General features: G+C 32.6%; 1 protein-coding gene across 1 annotated transcript; it reads right to left on the reverse strand.

The window, feature by feature from the left end:
• Window positions 1-2900: 2900 nt before the first annotated feature.
• On the reverse strand, window positions 2901-6395 carry LOC100793126 (PHD finger protein ALFIN-LIKE 1-like). The gene is given in 5 exon segments (NM_001252902.2): window positions 2901-3529; window positions 4155-4275; window positions 5019-5241; window positions 6026-6058; window positions 6157-6395. Coding segments are annotated over 5 exon segments (717 nt in total). The 5' UTR covers window positions 6248-6395; the 3' UTR covers window positions 2901-3280.
• Window positions 6396-19307: the final 12912 nt, after the last annotated feature.

Raw genomic sequence — 19307 nt, forward strand, 5'->3', positions numbered from 1 at the left:
ATGCAATTTGAATTATTTAGGAATTCAACTAGTCTCTAGGGTATGATATCCGAGTTCACGATACTATTGCCTAGGGTACACTTGCCCTTGTACAACATTATTTTACACATCAACACCCCCCACTCCCTTTTCTCCCTTCTTCATTTTCATCACAACCAAAATCCCAAATCTGCCTCCTATCAACCCCATTCATTCAATTGATCAATCTCCTTCACTAGTAGAGCTTGGATTTGCGACTTGGTAATCTTTTTGGTTTCATTTTAAACCAATAAAATCACGACTCCATTGAGTCTCTAACAACAAAATCATGATTCTATTTTGTTTTTATTTTTCGCAAAGAATAATGAAATTTTGGTTCTCTTGTATATATTATGCTAAGAACTTTTTCCTTCTTTATGAATATACAAAATATGAATTAAAAATGTTTTTTTTAGGTATATGTAATGGATTGAAATATTTTATTTCTGATGAAGTTACAATGCTTAGTGGTTGGGAAAATATGATTGATGCAAGCCAAAATGCTTTTTGTCATCCCATTTAAGCATATGGAATGCAAACAAATATAATGGTTTGAAAAGTCTAAATGAGGGAAATGAGTTTGTTAATTGTTTCACATTTTGGCCATGAACATTTTATTGGGATTTAGGTTCTATTTTTTTTATCATTTAGTAAGTTGTTTATCAAACAAACTAATGGAAATAGATTTCATTGTATAAGTATACAATAAAATCTTTCTTTCTGGTGCATATATTTGGAGTAAAAAAAGTTACAATAGAAACACAATTTTGTTTTATATTGTAGAAGTATATAATAAAATGATGTTTCATTATATATTGTGTGTGAAAAAATAATATGATGGAAATACAATTCCATTGTATACTTCTATAACAGAATCTTATTTATGTTACACATGTTCTTTTCACCTCAAACATATATAATGGAAATAAGATTTCATTGTACAAGTATACAACAAAATCATATTTCTATTTTATCTGTCTTTTCCACCCCAAATATATGAAACGAAAATATGATTCCATTATATACTTTTACATTTGAATCATATATTTGTAGGAAGAATAATTTTGGAAATGAGTAAAAAAAAAAAAAACCACCCACGTAAGTGGTGAAAATAGCAAAATGCTGTGTGAGAATAACAACCCTGTTCTCTACATTGTATTTCTGGGGCTTGGGCCTTTTTCTTTCTGTTGTTCACTTTAGAACTCTCAACGAAAAAACATTTCTGCCTAAATTTGTCATGTCCTTAATTAGTCTTGCCATTCTCTACAAAAGTTGTCTCTGAGCTATTCTTAAGTGCACTCTAATGCTGGTAATTTAAGAAACTTATTTAAATAAGTATAGATAATTTCAATTATAGTGTTGGACTCGACTGATGGGATAATCACATGTATGCAAAGGTAGTCTATTTAAGTTACGATTGTATAATTGTGACAATTAGTTTGATTCCTTTTTTCTATTTTATAAAAGAACAAAGCAAAATTTACACTCTTTAATTTTAAAATTGCCGCTACTGCTGATTATAACTTATCGTAATCGATTATCAAATCAAATAAACACACCAGAAGTCCTTTTAATGATATGATAATTGATGACAATAAAATATATGGTAACACCATAGGTTATAGGTACACTATGTAATTGATTAAAATAGAAGCCTTAAATTAAAATTCACTTAGTTGTAATTGATTAAAATAGAAGCCTTAAATTAAAATTCACTTAGTTGTAATTGATTACGACTGTGTATAATCGATTAAAATAACAAGGGTTCTACTTTTGGCCTAGCTCCCACAAGTGTTAATCAGTTAGAATCCATTGTAATTGATTCTTAGTGTGTAGCACAACAACTCCTACTTGGGCAAAACTAAATTTTGTAAAAGTAACCCCCCTAATCCCGTCCTTTTTTAAACTGTGGTTATAATATAAACAACTTATCATAATCAACAACAACAACAACAACGCCTTATCCCACTAGGTGGGGTCGGCTACATGGATCAACTTCCGCCATAATGTTCTATCAAGTACCATACTTCTATCCAAATCATTAAGCCATTTTAATGATATAGTATATGATAACACCGCAAGTTCTAGGCTTATTATGTAATTGATTAAAATAAAAATCTTAAATTAAAATTCACTTGTAATTGATTAGGGCTAACTATAATCGATTACAATAACAGGAGTTCAACTTTTAGCCTTAGCTCCCACTAGTGTCAATCAATTACAATCCATTGTAATCGATTCTTTATATGTTGCACAACTCCTACTTAGGCAAAAGTAAATTACTCCAGTGTGATCTACATCAAATCTCCAAAACAATTTTTAGGATTCCTCATTAAAAGAAATCACCCACCAAGAGATTCCCCACTCACAGTACCTCAAGATACCCCACTCAAGCTTTATCAACATAATCAAAATAACCTATTACTTTTTTGTTTAAAAAATAATCTATTACTTATACCACATAAAATTAGCCCAAGTGAATACAATATGAGATTTTTACTTTCAAAAAATGCTTTTCCGACGTTAATGTACCATACAAACTTTCTAAGATCAACCGACTCAAGCCATTATTTATCGGCAGATTATAACTAAACCACTCACAAGCCATAAAGCCATATCACTCAAGTCGAACATTTCCTGTTTTTAAAGATTTATATATAAAATATTAAAAACAACTTTTTTTTTTCACTTTGATAATTTCTTATGCAAATCTTTATAAAAACCAAAATCAAAGTGAAAACAAAATCATTTTTACAAGTCTTTTTTATAAAATAAAATTAAATAAAAGCATAGTAGTTTTCTCATATCAAGCAGAAACTTATAAGTTAAATGTCAGGTCTGACACAAGTATTTAAGAATAGCATAAATAAACAAATATAACCTTTGAATAAACTATTCATTAACATAATTATAGCACAATTAGAACAATCCGGGAAAGGTGGTAGTTCTCACCTCAGTATTTTACCAGCTACCTTGTATCTCAGAATTCAGACACAAGGTAAAATAACCATACATACACCGGATAAATTCAAGCAAAATATAGATTAATCGACAAAAATAAAATGTATAGAATTCTATTCTATAAAATTATATAACATGCACTGATGATCAGTCTTGGTAGAAGAAATTAGCTTAATCTGAAAGATTATGATCGGACATAGATACTATACCGTTTACAAGAACTTTTATAAGAGATATAACAATATTACAGTATCTTGTCCGCCATGAAACAGCATTATTCACTTCACATCTTGCCTTCGGCTTAGGGCCTGCCCCGCCTCAAGCTGCACGAAGGACATTTGTATTGCTTTATGCTTTCAGCTTTTGCAGGAGTAATCTTCACACATTTCCCATGGAACCACCTCTCACATATATCACAGCCAATCCAAAATTCATCGGCATTGTAGTTTCCGCCGCAGCTACCACAAAGGGTTTCACTGTGCTCATCCTCCTCTTCATAACCTTCATCTGCGAATTTTGGGTTGCTTTTAACTTGCCCATCACTTGATCTCTGCAGATAAATGAACAAGCAAGCATCATATAGCAGCATGGCAAGGTTTAGCCCACTACAATAGCTTTAATTCAATCTAGGAAGTATTTGCAACATGAAACAAAACACCATGATCAAAGGGTTTCTAAAATGCAGTCCATTTATTCACTCACATTGCAGTTTTCATGATCATAAGCAAATATAAAAATATAACTGTGGTTACAACAGTGTGTAGATTCAGTACTTAGTTCCACAAAAAGATTAAGATCCGGAAACGCTAAGGCCTTCATATCAAAAAAGAAAAAAGAAACTCTAAGGCCTAGTTTAGTTTTTGACTGTACTCAAAGCAACTTCTGAAAGTTAACCATAAAAACAGCATTAAATAAACAAGTCAATGGTATCTTATTGTAGTTCTATGAACAAGTATTAATGTGTTTGATTTAGGATACAAACACCAAAGATAGAGAAAATATAGTCTAATAAGATCCGAAGGTATAATGATATTAATAGCTTTACTTACAAACTTTTAGGATGCACGAGCACAACCTAACCATGTCTAAGTATGAACCAACTAAATTCAGATGACCCCACCAGAAAAAAATAAAAAATAGACAAGTATCACCCACACACTAACACCAACACTGACCTTGGTGCTGCCCCTAGACTTGCTTCCACTATCTGCAGTGGGCTTGTCCTTTACTGGCTTCCTCTCTGTCACAACTTCAAAAACAGTAGGAAGATCATTGATCAAGCTAAATAAACGTTTCCTGCCATAAAGAATCAATGGAACCATCAATAGAAGGAGGGAGCAATATGCCCATTTCAGAGCAGCTTTTGAGGAAAATTGCTTCAGCAAAGAAAACCAATGAGAATGGGAATTCTATAAAGGAAAAACACCCAAGAACCAAAGCATATAATACACATATTCTCCCATATTAATAATATATTAAACTCAGTTATTCCCTTAAGTATCTTTGGGGCCTACAGTCCCCGTAGCAGCTCACAATTGTAGGGGTTATAAACATGATTGCAGAAAGGTAAAGAACAAGTGATTTGAAATAATTGGTCTGGTAAAATTTAAACCTTAATTTGCAGAGGAAGCATTCAAACAGGCACACCGGCTATATCCCTGACCCTATCACAAACCTCAAGTTCATGATTAGTTTTCTTGAATTGTTAATTTTTTGGATGCGAAGGGAATCTCTATTGATGTTACTGGGAAGATAACATTGCCTCAAGACACATTTTATTCAAGGAATGTACGAATGAAATAATCCAGAATCACAATAGAGCACAAAAAAAATCACATCCATTTCCAATTAATTAAAAAGCCACCGTTTCTTCAATGCGTTCATCCATGATGATAATGATGCATTTCAGCAACAGTTACAATAACAAGCCCCATTTTTCAACATTTCACACAGCAGTTAGGCATTTGCATCATAGACACAGCTATAACCAACTTAAACTATCACCACATGCTTATACCTCAAACAAAGCTAGAAAGTACCTTTCGTTGCGGTTAAGACGAGCTCCAAGATAGAAGGCCACAGAGAGCAACCACGAATCACTGTGCACAGCAACCAGAGAAAGCCAGTCCCTGCGGTTCATGCCATCCCTAGCAAAATTGATTCCGAGTGCAGGCTCCGGAAGCTCTGGTGGAACTTCCTCTGCCGGCAAAGTCACCTCCCATGTTTCGTTTGGATGTCCATAGAGGCACAAGTTCTCCTTATCTTAAAACAAATACACGAGAAACATTGAACTCAATGAAATAAAATAACAACAAAACCTTATCTCACTAGGTGAGTTCGGCTATATGGATCACACAACATGAATCTACTTGGTTAAAAACAACACAATGAAACATAATAAATAATAATCATCATAATAACTAACATATCATTTCCAAAAGCCCAAGTTCTCCTCATCTTTAAAAGGACCACACCAGAGAAACCGTGAACTCTACATACAACACAGAAATTCATAATAATCATCATAAAAAAAACCATTATTTCCAGCATGAATTTAATTCAACCAGTTAAGTGTCTATCAAACCTCACCCAAATCAAAATTCAGACCCCATTATGTCTGAGAAGAACACAAACAAACAAACCAAATCCAAGTCAACCTTAACATTTTTACAATTTACCCGATCAACAAAACACATACAATGCTTAGCCAGTATAAACAGTGACCAACAACAAACAAACTAAGAATCCATTACCAGCTTATTACTGACGGAAAATTAGTTTGTTAATCAATTTATATATGTATTACAAACAAATAATATATTTTTATATATGTTTATTTTTTAATAACACATGGCATGGGGATGGGACATGCTAAAGTTTGACTTTATTTTATTTATACATTTTTTTTCCTTCAAATTCCCATAAAAGAAAAAGTCAACCCGCACAATACACACAAAATTGGAAAACTAGAAGAAGAAAAAATAATTTCCCAACGTAAAGTGGAAAACAAAAACAAACGCAATTCAGATCCGTGGCCGCGCCGTACCTGGATCGCAGAGTCCGTAGAATTCATCCACATCTGAGAGAACAAAAACAGAAAAAATCAGAGCGTTCAGCGAAATTCGAAGGAAGAAAAAAAAAGCGAAGAGAGAGAGAGAGAGAGAGAGAGAACGTCACCTTGAGAGAGAGCGCGAACGATGGCAGTTCTGCGGGCGGTGTAGTCCTTGAAGATCTCTTCGACTGTGCGGGGAGTCGAAGTCATTTCCATGAAAGTGAAAAGGGGAAGGGGAATTGAGATCTGAGAGAAGGTTCTAGAAGGCGCGGCGAGGGTGCGGGTGCGGGTGCAGGGAAGAAACCATGGGAAGGGATCGTAGGGATCGCGGGTGCATGTGATGCTGTAGTTAGGGAGAGGAGACAGAGGTGGGAATTTGGAGGGGGAAATTAAATAGAACGACAGACAGAGTGAAGGACTGTGTGTCTGCGTGTCTCTGTTAATAAAGCTATTATTTTACATTATTATTGTATATTATTAGATTTGGTTCATTTAAGAAATGAGTTTTTTTAAAAAATAAAATAAAGTCTTAATTTTAAATTTGTAAATGAATAAGTTTTTTTTTTTTAAATAAAATAAAGTCTTAATTTTGAATTTGTAAATGAAATAAACATATCAGAAGAGAAAATCTCATAAAAAATGATTATTCAATTTTGTCAACAAAAATTATTCATTAACACATGCATGTGTTGTGTGTAAAATGGAATAAAAAGAATAAGTATATTGAAGTAAAATATCAATGTTGGTATTTTAAATAGGAACATTTTTTTTAAAAAGATAGTAAAAAATAAAATAAAATAAGAAGTCTCGAGAAGTTAATTAGAAAATAGTAAATTTTTAAAGCTAAAAAACAGACTTTTTAATTAACAAATCATAAGTCTTTTTTATTTACATGTGGATGAAATATATGTAAAGAATCAAAGCTTAAAAGAACAAAAAGTCCTGTAAAAGAAAAGAACAAATTAAGTAAAGTTGAAAACAATTATGAGAGATGATGGGCTAAATATTATTCAGCAAGTCAGGCTAATAAATAGCCTCTACAACTGTTATAATAAACCAGAAAATGCAGCCCAAGTTTGCTACTACTGAACGCAATAAACAAACAAAGGAACCAATTAAACACTAAGCCTATCCTCTATTTAACAGGGATTATTAAAACCTGAAATGAAATGAAAATCCTATCCTAACGGAACATAACCACTTATTTCATTTCAATATATATATTTCCAATAGAGAGACACAACAATAGAAAATATATATATTCCTAAATATAAATTTGAGCTTAATTAATAACTGCATCAACTGCTTACGAAGTATAAACCAATAACTAAGAATTCATAAGTGAAAACACCATTGCTGTAAGCCTGTAACCTTATATGGGTTGTGCAGAAATTGTCTAAAGTTTCGACCTCCCTTAATCATGTAGCGCTCTAGTATATAATGTTTGCTTTCGTGTCTAATATACTATTTCAAATTTTCAAGAAGAAAGTAATGTTAGAGTTAGATTTTAAATATAAATATATAATTACCTGGTATACATAATACATGATTACAGGTCTGGGGTTCAATTTATCTATAATTACGTATATCAACTCTAAAAGCAAACCTTCCTTTCCTTTGACTTTGAATGTTATATTAAATTTCTTGAAGCTCCATCTTATACCGTTTATGGGCCTTTCTTGATGCATTTCTTGATGCAGAATCTATGATTCGAAGAAGAAAAACAAATCGGCCCAAAAGAATAAGCCAAATTGGTTTTTCGTATTCAAACAATCTCTGACCTAGTGCTTCTTTCTCACCACTTTGCTTTGCCAAAAATCGAGATCTATAAGATTAACCGCGACTGTCTCATGCATGAGATCAAATTTGTTGTGCTCTTGAATGATCAAATTAAAACAAACATATATCAATACTAAGACATTTAAATTGATTGAAAACAAAACAAAATGGTTGTAGCAAAATAGAAACGCACAACAAAATATTGATAATTTTTAAGCCAGTATACCTCAATAAGTCATCTCATCATTCACACTCCATTTCCAGTAATAAAAGGATGCAACTTTCCTCACCCCATTCCGAAAGTTGAAACTTTATATACTTATTATTGTTTATTACACTCGTTATGTGTCCCCTTTATATACTGTAAAATACATAATATATATACTTACTTTTATTACATTAACACACACAATACAGTAACATTCCTAAACAACTAATTTAGTCCTGTGTTCAACAACATTACATTTTAGTACATAATAAAATAGAGAATACACACAGAATTCAGGGGTTTCACTTTAAATGCACCATAGCCAGAGAAGAAGGGTCCGTAGAAGAAACCAGAGTAAGTATCAGAAGGGTTGAGAATGAACCAAGAAGAAGGGTCTATAGAAGAAGGCCTTGTGCATGTAGTGCGAAGGAAGCAGCGAGAAGTGCGACAACTCTTCGGCGGGTAGAGGGATGATGCAACGACCAACAGAGCGACGATGAGTTGTGCAGTGGTGGCTGGTGGTGGGTCGTGCGCCGTTTAGGATGAAATGAAGGGAAGGGAAAGGAAGAAGTAATCCCTTGCTGGACGGCTGCTCGAGTAGAGAGAAATAGGATTTGAAGGCACCAAATGAAAATGGTAGAAGAGGGAGAGAGAAAAAGGAGGGGAGTTTTGGGGAAAATGGACTGCACACACGAGTAGGGAGGTGTAAGAGCAAGGGGAAAAAATTAAGGAGAGCAGTAAAATCTTTACGTGGGAGCAGTTTGTAACATCATGCATGTTATGGGTGGTTATATATGGGAGTGACAGTTTTTTTTTATATTTATTTCTGCTTTTTTTCTTCAATTTGTATCCTTTTATTACACCTGAACTTGAAAGATATAATAAGGAATTTTAAAATAATTAAGCAACAAAGATGTCTAAGTAAAAGTGGAGACCAAAAATAATTTTCAAATAGGGCATTCCCTTTTTCTGTATAGATTATATTATATTTTAACCCACATGATTGGTGCAATTGTGCAAAATTTCATGGGACAAGTAGCTGATCCAGGATGAAAAATAATTTTATATTATATTTTATGATTTGAGATTATTTTAATTTAATTAAAGTTTTTGAGTACATGTAATGATCTAGCACCACTACATACTAACTTAAAATTAACAAAGTGGAAAACTTTATTTTAATTTATTTATGAAAATATGTTTAAACTTTTTGCATTTTCAAAAGCCAAAAGCTAAAAGCATCAACTTCAAGATAAAACTTTCATGTATACACGATCAACTAAATAAAATCAAGTGCCTCATGTCACTTCGATACACACACATAGCTCTTATGTATATCCTAGACTTTTGAGCTAGTCACTACTACAATTTTTAGATTTAACATCGCACGATTAACATTGATTATTTACAAAATCGATGTTAACAAAAACGCGGTGACATTTTTGTAAATAATTAGACATAGTTAACATCGGTTTCGGAAAAACCGATGTTAAGTACTCGATATTAACATCGGTTATTTAAATAACCAATGTTACTATGGAGTAGTTAACATCGGTTTTGGAAAAACCGATGTTGGTGTGTCGTTGTTAACATCAGTTTGGTAAAAACCAATGTTATGGAGTTGATTTTAACATCGATTTTAAGAAAACTGATGTTACCTAGTTGATGTTAACATCGATTATTTTTAAAAAACCGATGTTGTTGTCATTATATATTAAAAATCTGAAATTGCAGAACCCGCGTGCTCGAACCCTATCGTTCTTCTTCTTTCTCCTTCTGCCTGAGTTCGTCTTTGTCACAAACTGGCCTGCGCTTCCGTGACTGCAACCACATTGTGGAGTTCGTCTCTGCCACTTATCGATTGAGGTACGTCCTTTCGTTTTAACATTAGGCGTTTCTCGTTTTAACATTTTCTCGCTTTCGCAGGTTGAAGAAATCTAGGAAAGGAAAGAGTCCCGGAAAAGGTGGGAATCGATTTTGGAAGTGCATTGTGGTTCGCCTTAAGACTCCCAAGGCGTTCTTCTTCTTTCTCCTTCTGCCCTAAGTTCGTCTTTGTCGCAAACTGGGCTGCGCTTCCGTGACTGCAACCACATTGTGGAGTTGGTCTTTGTGGAGTTCGTGTCTGCCACTTATCGATTGAGGTACATCCTTTCATTTTAACATTAGGCGTTCCTCGTTTTAACATTTTCTCACTTTCACAGGTTGAAGAAAACTACGAAAGGAAAGGGGGGGGGGGGAAGCGATTTTGGAAGTCCATTGTGGTTGGCTTTAAGCCTCCTAGGGAAGCCATCGAAGGTATGTCTCTGTTGTCAAGTTATGTCTAAATATGAAAAAATATAATGCTTGAAATGGAGTATGGGTGTGAGATGCTAAAGTATATTGATTGCTTGCTCTTGTACTATTTGCATTGTGGGGATATAGTGCTAGATTTGTTATGGGAAATTCTTTGATAAACCTAAAACTCTATATGTCATCTTAAAACCTAAAACCTAATGGTGTGATTCTGTTGTGAGGATATGATAAACAGCCTGGGGTACCTTTCTGCTAGTGATTCCTGTTGATTAATCCACTTGTGTTTCCAGAATCTAATTTTCTCTCCATCTCCCACCTTCCACCTCATGTTATTTTGAATAACCATTCCCTATTGTGATTGATTAAAAGCGTGTTTTAGATCCCTCCACTAAACAGATTGCTTTGCTGAGTTTCCTGTTTCTTTAAGGTTCCTCCATCCACCATATTTCGATTTCAGAACTTTGGTCCACAGCTCACCATTTTCTTGCATTAATTGCCACTTCCATTTTCCAAGTAGTGCGAGGTTGAATGCTTCAATATCCTTGATGCCCAAGCCAGCCTTTTCTTTTGGTAAGCATACCGATTTCCATTAAATCCATGCAATCCTTTTGTGAATTGCCTTCCTTCATAAAAAACTTCGCTGCAACTTTAAAAATTGCCTTCTGAATTTCTTCATCCATGAAAGGTGCCAGAAGCTCGTTATTCTGCTGTTGATTAACAGTTTGAAACCTGATTCTATCAATCTTGGGTCGCTGACCAATTGGTTCTTGGAACCTATGGAAGAAAAAGGATTTCACCTCTTCCTTCACCTTGTGTGGGTCGTCAGTCCATGAATCATCAATGAATACCCCCCTGATAGAATTTCTATTTCAGTTAGCATTCATCAATAGGTGGAAAAAACCTATGTTACAATCGCCTTCTTTTAACCATCTTCATCTGGATTTCTGCCTAAGTAAGGATTGATGGGCTTGGGCAGCAACCCAAAGAGATTCCTGTAACTACTTCCTCTCCAATTTCTCTTGCTCCGTTAACTGTCTATGCATTGAGTTCTCCTCCAATTTATTTAAATCTGATTCCAGCTTTGTGACCTTTTTGAATGTATCTCAACAAACTTCTTCTTCCTCTCTCATGAAGAATTATTATTCTTCTTCCACTCAGAGGAAGTGTGCTTTTGCTAGAAAGTGTGCTAGGTTGGTCAAAGAGCAAAGGGCTCATTTCTACATCATGAGGCGTTGTGTCATTATGCTCATATGTTGGCATGAGTACAATGATTCATGAAACACAACAAAAAGGATCTACCAAGTTCAAAAAAAGTTCTTTTTTTTTTCTTAAGTCCCTCTTTCTTCACTTTGTATGAGATCCTTCCTGTTGGGCATGAACTTTTTCTTGGAGTCAACAAGTGTACATAGAATTTTTTTTTTAATTTGTCTTCTGTTGTGGGCTAGAATTATTGAATCATGGTTTTTTGTTAGGTTGGGGTTTGAACTTCCATTGAAGGGAGCTCATCTTCATGGTTCTGGTGGTGTTTTTAAGTTTAATTTCTTGTATACCTGAGAATAGGGCAGATATATGGACATTAGAATTGATATCTTCTCCCCCTAGTTCATTGTCAAATAGATATCTTCTCCAGGAGAATTTTCACTCCCAACCAGATTCTCCAAAGAACCACATTCAACATCGGCACTTTCAACATCGATTTTAGAACCAATGTAGAATGTTCTAAATAACCGATGTTGAAAGTGTATTTTCTAATAGTGAGTTAACTATATGAGCATAGCTAAAGAAAGAAAAACAAATAAGCAATGTGTCTTCATGTCTGTGCACGATGCCTCCATATGACAAATCCACCTCCTAGCCATCTACTCCCACCAACATGAAGTTTGAAATCATCACATTCACAACCACATGTGCCACAATGCAAGGATAAACTTACCAAAACAATCATACTTAAAGCAATTTAAAGTCAACAAATAACGAATAACTAAACCTCTATTACCATTTAAACATGGCATTTAAATATCAAATAATAGCAACAACCAATTACATTTAAGGAACATCTCATATACAATTACCATGAATTACAATAAGGCAATCAACATAATTAATCAATCATACTCACCAAGTACACCAAATACAACCACCAAAGACAGACTTTACTCCATGAAGATTCGACACCATATGAGCAATCCCCCATAAGCCTCATCCTTTAACATAGTCTTTCTTCCTGACAATTTAGGGACCCTTGTGGACTAACCATACGGGGGAAATATGGTTTGAAACGAATGGAAACACACTAAAGGGAGGGAGAATTGAATAGTGTGTATATCAAAGATAAAGACTTTTTGCGATAACAAGAATAGTATGGATAATACAGAGTTAAACATTGGTCGACCATTGAGGATAAAAAGAATATGTAGTGAAGAACAGAGTGGTCATCCAGTGAAAAATAAAAGGTTCTTAAAACAGTTTTTCAAATAAGCACTTGGTGTAAAGTGATGTTAGAAAATATAATAAGAATACCCAATAAAACTATATGGAAAGAAGCATAAACACTTGATTTATACTGTTTGTTCAACTTGAGCATCCAGTTCTCCTTTACTCACCAGTAAAGGGTTCCACTAATTAAAATAGATTACAAAACAAGTATTCTAACCACTACTCTTGATTTTACAAGTATTCTTAACACTACTTTTGGTGTCTTCTTAAACTCCCCTGAATCTAAGAACCCAAGTATTTTTTTTTAACACTTAGCCACTCCTAGCTTTGACAAACAATTCTTTGAATGAGTTGAAGTATTCTTAACATTCAACAAGTGAATATACAGTTAAGGACAAATTCAGAACTAATTTGCTTTGCAAAGAACCAAACAATGTATATCGTCTTATGTTTTTAGCAGAGTTTCACTTCAAGTATTTTTCTTGCTCTCTTGTTCTTTTTTTCTTCTCATTTTTCGTCCATTACTTCATTGAGGGAGACATCCTTTTATAGACTTTAGTGAAGTGCCTGTTGTGGGATTTGTGTTGTTATCTTGAAAGGACGGTTGTCTCACATAGAGGAATGGGTCGACGAGTCAAGCTTTGGATGGCGAGGATATATACAGAGTACAGACAACGACATGTCCTTTTTGTCCACTCTAAAAGCAACCTTCAAGGGAATATTCATGGAAATTCTATAATGTCCTTTTCCTAAATTCAAACGTTAACTATTCAAAATGTAAGAGATACGAATAAAATAGTACATGCACACTTCCCTTTTTCGTGATACTCAGTCTTTGAGACTAGATGCACGAGTTTACCTTGTGACAACGTGTTATACTCTTATTCATAAGAGTGGACACTCACTGCATATAGCATGTTGAACACTAGGTTAAAACAAAGCATACTCTCTACCACTATGAGCGATATTTAATGTTATAAATTCCTTTAACATTATAATCTTTTCCACTTGTCGAAAACTCATTAGAATATCAATAATTTATACTTATTGTTATACATCAAAATCTAAGGTGGATGAGATGCATGGTTGTCCAGACCTAACATGGTTTTATCGAAAATAGACAAGTGTGACAATGACTTACCTTTATAGGTTTGTAATTCCTTACATCTATAACACTTCATTATACCATTTGGAGACAAAAACATAGAGGTGATACTTGAGAAAGGTCTTAATTGACATGAAACTTATCCTCCCAAGCACACCATTTTCAACAACACAAAAAAAAACTTCCAAAAGGTCTTAACTGACTTCTTTTCACACACATGGGCAATTACAAATGAAGATTATCATCCAAAAACATCATCTCATTAACATTCCATTTTAGTTTTTAGAATATCACACTCTTCTTAATATTTCATTCAACAAAAAATAAATATGTTTATTTATGTATACACACACATATCAACTTAACATAATCATTTGTAACTAAACGTATCTCAAACAATCACATAACATCCATCATATCATTAATTCACTTACTCATGCTCATTACCTTCATGAACCTATCTCTAGTTTCCTAAGCAAAATAAGACCTTCCACAACTTAAGCCACGAAATTTAGCTTCACCAAATATTTGGCTTCTGCTAAAAATCGTAGCTTTAGCTAAATTCTTGCAAACTCCATTCTATCTAAATTTAGCTACAACTACAAATTTTAGCTCAACTAAATTGAAAATTCTACAACAAAGTTCTTCAAAAATATGAGTTTTTAACCCCATTAATGCTATTGAAGCATCCAACACTTAAGCTTTGAAATACTAACAAAAGATCACAAGATTCAAATCAAACAACCGGAAATCATCATAAAACAAGAAAAGAGAGTTAGCTTCCCTTACCTTGGGTGGATTCAAGCTTTGGACTCTGGTAGAAAAAGAGGAGAAAGGAAGATACTTTGAGCCAAGGAAAAGAGTTTTCTCCCACAAAATTTTACCAAAAACAAAGCTCAAGTTAGATTTTAGAAAGCTAAAACTCAAGCTTGATTCAACCTTAGCTAAGAAGAGAAATGATGGAAGAAGAGGGAGTTGGAAAGATAAGGAACTTGTTAGATCTGAATGACCCAATATGTTACATCTAGACGATCCAAAATTACCATAGTTTTGATGATAACAAAGATATAAATTATTGATGAACTAATAGTTTATATGAAGTGAAATGGTACATACTTGATATAAGCTCATATGGTAAAAATTACTATCCTTATTCTTTTGGGAGTTATCATCCAATGGCTAATGGAACTTGTTTTTTTATTAACTGAGTTGAAAGCTGCATTTTTAGCTATTGAAATAGCACAAGACAAAGGTTGGGATTAATTATGGTTGAAATGTGAATCAATTTCAGTGGCGCAAGTTTTCAAATCTCATCTTGTGGTGCCATGGGGGTTTCAAAATAGATGGATTAATTGTTTTACATATACTAAGTATATCTCTTTGCACATCTCCCATATTTATGTGAAGGTGATTATTGTGCAGATAGATTAGCAAATTGTAATTTACTTGCACAATGTATCATACGGTGGGATATAGTCCCAATCTTTTCTTTCTGATACTCTTCTTCGAGATAAGTTGAATATGCCTAAGTATAGGTTTTGTTAATTTTTTTTTGCATGGATTTGGTTTTATGTCCCCTAATGTTTGTTGTTATTTCCTTTTTTGATGAATAAATTTGGTTTGTGGGCATATGATTGATTACCCCTATTGTGCCAATAGAGTTGGAATGATTGGGTTTTATCATGATGATTTTGCAATCCTTTGCTTAAAAAAATATCCTCTTTTAATACATCGTTGTTGTCACCATCTTTATTATGCTGCTAATGACCTAAAATGTTGAGCTTTTCTTGTTCAAAAGTAAGAGAAAATGTTCAAGCATATAACTAACTGTATGACATAATTATAATTGTAAGTATAAAAGGACAAATAATTAAAAAATATATGTTATTTACAAAAACCAAAAGAATTAGTTTGTGGGTTCAATTTAAATTGTGTTCATAAAAAAATGTTTAGAACAAAATGCATAATACTCCTTTAAACAATTAAACATTTGAATATCAAATGAAAAGAAAAAAAATTGTGTCATCTCTATTGTCTTTTGTTCATTCTTTTTGTATGCGCCATATGATGACATATAAAAAGAAAAGAAAAAGAACTCCACATTGAGATATGGTCAAAAGGAGCATTGATGTTTATGTTGTCATGAACCAACTATCACAAAATAAAATAAAGCACTAAGTGAAGGGACATGAATAATTTTAAATTACTTTTTTAATATCATTGTGGTAGTTCCTCTGCCAAATAGATGTAGAAATGTCTCATAGCTCCAGTATGAAACTCATTTTTATATTTAGATTCTAGAGTCAAAATTTCACCATCATGAATCTTGATTGAACCTGGTTGTGGATAACATACAAACATTCCAATGACATAACCTTTCTCATTTCCAACCTCTTTTCCTGTTCCATATTTTGGTGTTGATGTACATAAAGTCCTTCCATCCTAAATGATAGGAGAACATAAATTTTAGAGTTGAAGATGCATTGTTAGATATGACCTTTTACAATGATATAGAATTAGAAAATTTATTGAATAAAAAGTCATCCGCAAAAAATTTCACAAAATTAATACGTGACTAATAACAAATGGTTTATAAGAATGACGAAAAAATAGTGTTAATCACCTGTCCATATAAAGTTGCATTTACAACACCTGAATGCATATGAACAGTGCCATAAATGATATAAAACCTCCTTTTTCCATTGGGATGTTTGCTTTTTGGACATGAGGAGAATCACCACCACCAGCAGTTGCTGGAATGGTATACTTTGCCTGCAAGGAATTAAGAATTTACTTTTGTTCGCTCAATCTAATAAGATTGAAAAGTATATTGTTTTATCATAAGGTATTGTCTTGAAAAACATATCTACCTGACAATCATGAATTATTTTGGAACCATTTGACCTCACTCTGTCGGTGGAATCAGGTGTGTAAACCTTAACTGGTATTTGGTATATGTTCCAATCAACCCAACTAATTTTGTATCTTAAGGAAACCATTCTCTTTGAACCTTGAAAACCCTCTATTTGCTTGCATTGTAAGTTGTCCTGACAACAAAAGAGACCTCCTTTATAATTTGTAGTCAATTTTTGGTTATGTATATCCCTTGTGACATTATAAATTAAAAGTCCTTTGGGAGATTCATATGGTCACATCTACATTGAGTGCAAGCTTTCTTATCTTGTGCACCACGTGTATCAATGACCATGATGTTGAGCAACCATTTCTCCTTATATCCATTTTTAATTTTTGTTGGATTACCTTGTTCTATAGCAAAAGGATCGGGAACGTTTGAGGTTGTTCCTCACGATTCTACTCTAAATCCCCAATAATGTGGAAGAATGCCACCATTACATGTGCCTTCGTTTCTTTGGAAAAAAACATCCTTGGGACGACGAAGCTTAGGATTAGGTGACATAGTAATATTTTCATGGTACTTTATTGCAAACCAATGATGAAGGTAATTTTCATATGAAGGTATAGAGTTCCCTTCTTGATCAACTAGTTCGGCATCAAAACTCTTAATTCCAACATGACCTTTTGAAAACTTTATATTCTCAAATGTTTTTGTTGCAATTGATCCTGGTCCCATTTCAAAACTCCCAGATACAAAAGTAGCTGTCTTGTTATGGTTTCCAGGCTTTTGATATAGTGAATATGATGTACTTGGTAGCAATAATAGTATTGAGAATGAAAGTATCATTGCATTAGAGATAAACTTCATGTTATCCTGGACATAAACAAGTAGTGTCACAAAATCAGTTATGAGTTATGTCTATGATGTTATTCTTTTAAGGTAAGCTTAATTACATATAACTCAAACGCATGATTAAATAATTAGGTAGATTAAGTAAGTTTTTTAAAAAACAAAGTATCTTGCATACCATATGAGAAGAAGACAAAGGATTGACCATGATGGAGATTTGGTCTTTGCTAAAAACTTAAGCAATTGTTTAGATAAATTGGTGTACATACGATGGTCTTGTTTGGTGCTTTTATAATATAAGATTTTTTAGCGATATAACTGGCATAACTAAATTTAGATTTAATACACATGTAAAATGTTTATTTACATTTGTCGCTAAAGCATGTGTTTGGAATTTCCAGGTAGTGGTTTGAATGAAATTTGTTAAGAATTGATAGTGACTTTTATGAAACTATAAATCATTAAGCAACTCTTTAGATCTATTTATAGGTGCAATAATTGGTGTCAATTGATACTTTATGTCAATAAAATTAGTTTTTGTAATAATTTTAATCCCTCTTCGGGGTAAACTTTGGTTTTAGTTTTTTGTTTCTTTTAATTATAAATCCAGAGGTGGGGGAATGTGTATACATTACTTATTAACCAATAAACCAATAAAAACTCCTTTAAAGCACACAATTAGTTATCTCATAACATTATGCAGTGTCTTTTTAATGTCAAATAAAATTTAAAATGCTTTTGTTTTTATATTATGATTTACAAAATCAACATGTTAGGCTTGTCTCTTTTAAAGAATGAGAAACAAAATAAATATGCTTCTTCATATGAATAAAAGTTTGCTTCCACATTCAATCAAATATTATTGGCTATTACTGTTCTGTTTTTTTTTTCATAATAAATAGAAAATATACACTTAAGATTGAAAAATATTTGATTCATTAAATTTTTTACTAACATATCTACTTGTAAGAATACATAATTTGGAAAATGAGATTCTCACTCTTCCCATTTTCTCTATTAGATATTCTCAAATTTTCCTCTTTTTTTCTTTTCAATATCTTTATCTCTAAATTGAATTTCAATATTAAATTTTCAATAATTAAAAGTAATCTTATATTACAATTTAAATCCCAAACTTAAACAATATAATTAAATATGTTTATATAATTTTTTAATTACAATATGATTCATATTAAAAAAATAATTACTTATTTTAAATTTTAATTATATATAAATAAGAATTTATGTTATATAATAATAGAACTAGATTTCTAATATTTCATTAAAAAATAATTCTAATTTAGTTAATTTGAAATTTCAAAATATGTTTATTAAATAACAATAGATTTTTGTGATAAAAAATTGCGACATGCTTTAACATGAAATTTTTTGTTTATTATTATTACTATCATTATAATTACTATCCTTGTTTCAAAATAGTAGTCTATTTAGCTTTTTTATTTTTATCAAAATAGTAATTCTTTTAACTTTATAGAGCTATTTTTTGTATAGCACTCTTATATGTAATTAAGAAGATTAATAAATACTTGCCTTAAAAATGACATTTGTCATAAAAATATGTTGGAAGCCTAAAGGATAGAATGTATTTGTTATTGGTAGATAGTGAGATAATTAATGCCAAGAGTAGTTGAAAAACTACCGATATTTTTGTTAAAATTTATATCAATTGAATATTTTTCAATTTGTATGCATAACCTGAAAAGACTATTATGTTAAAATAGAGGGAGTG

This window comes from Glycine max, chromosome 1 (assembly GCF_000004515.6).
Source record: "Glycine max cultivar Williams 82 chromosome 1, Glycine_max_v4.0, whole genome shotgun sequence".
Lineage (NCBI taxonomy): Eukaryota > Viridiplantae > Streptophyta > Magnoliopsida > Fabales > Fabaceae > Glycine > Glycine max.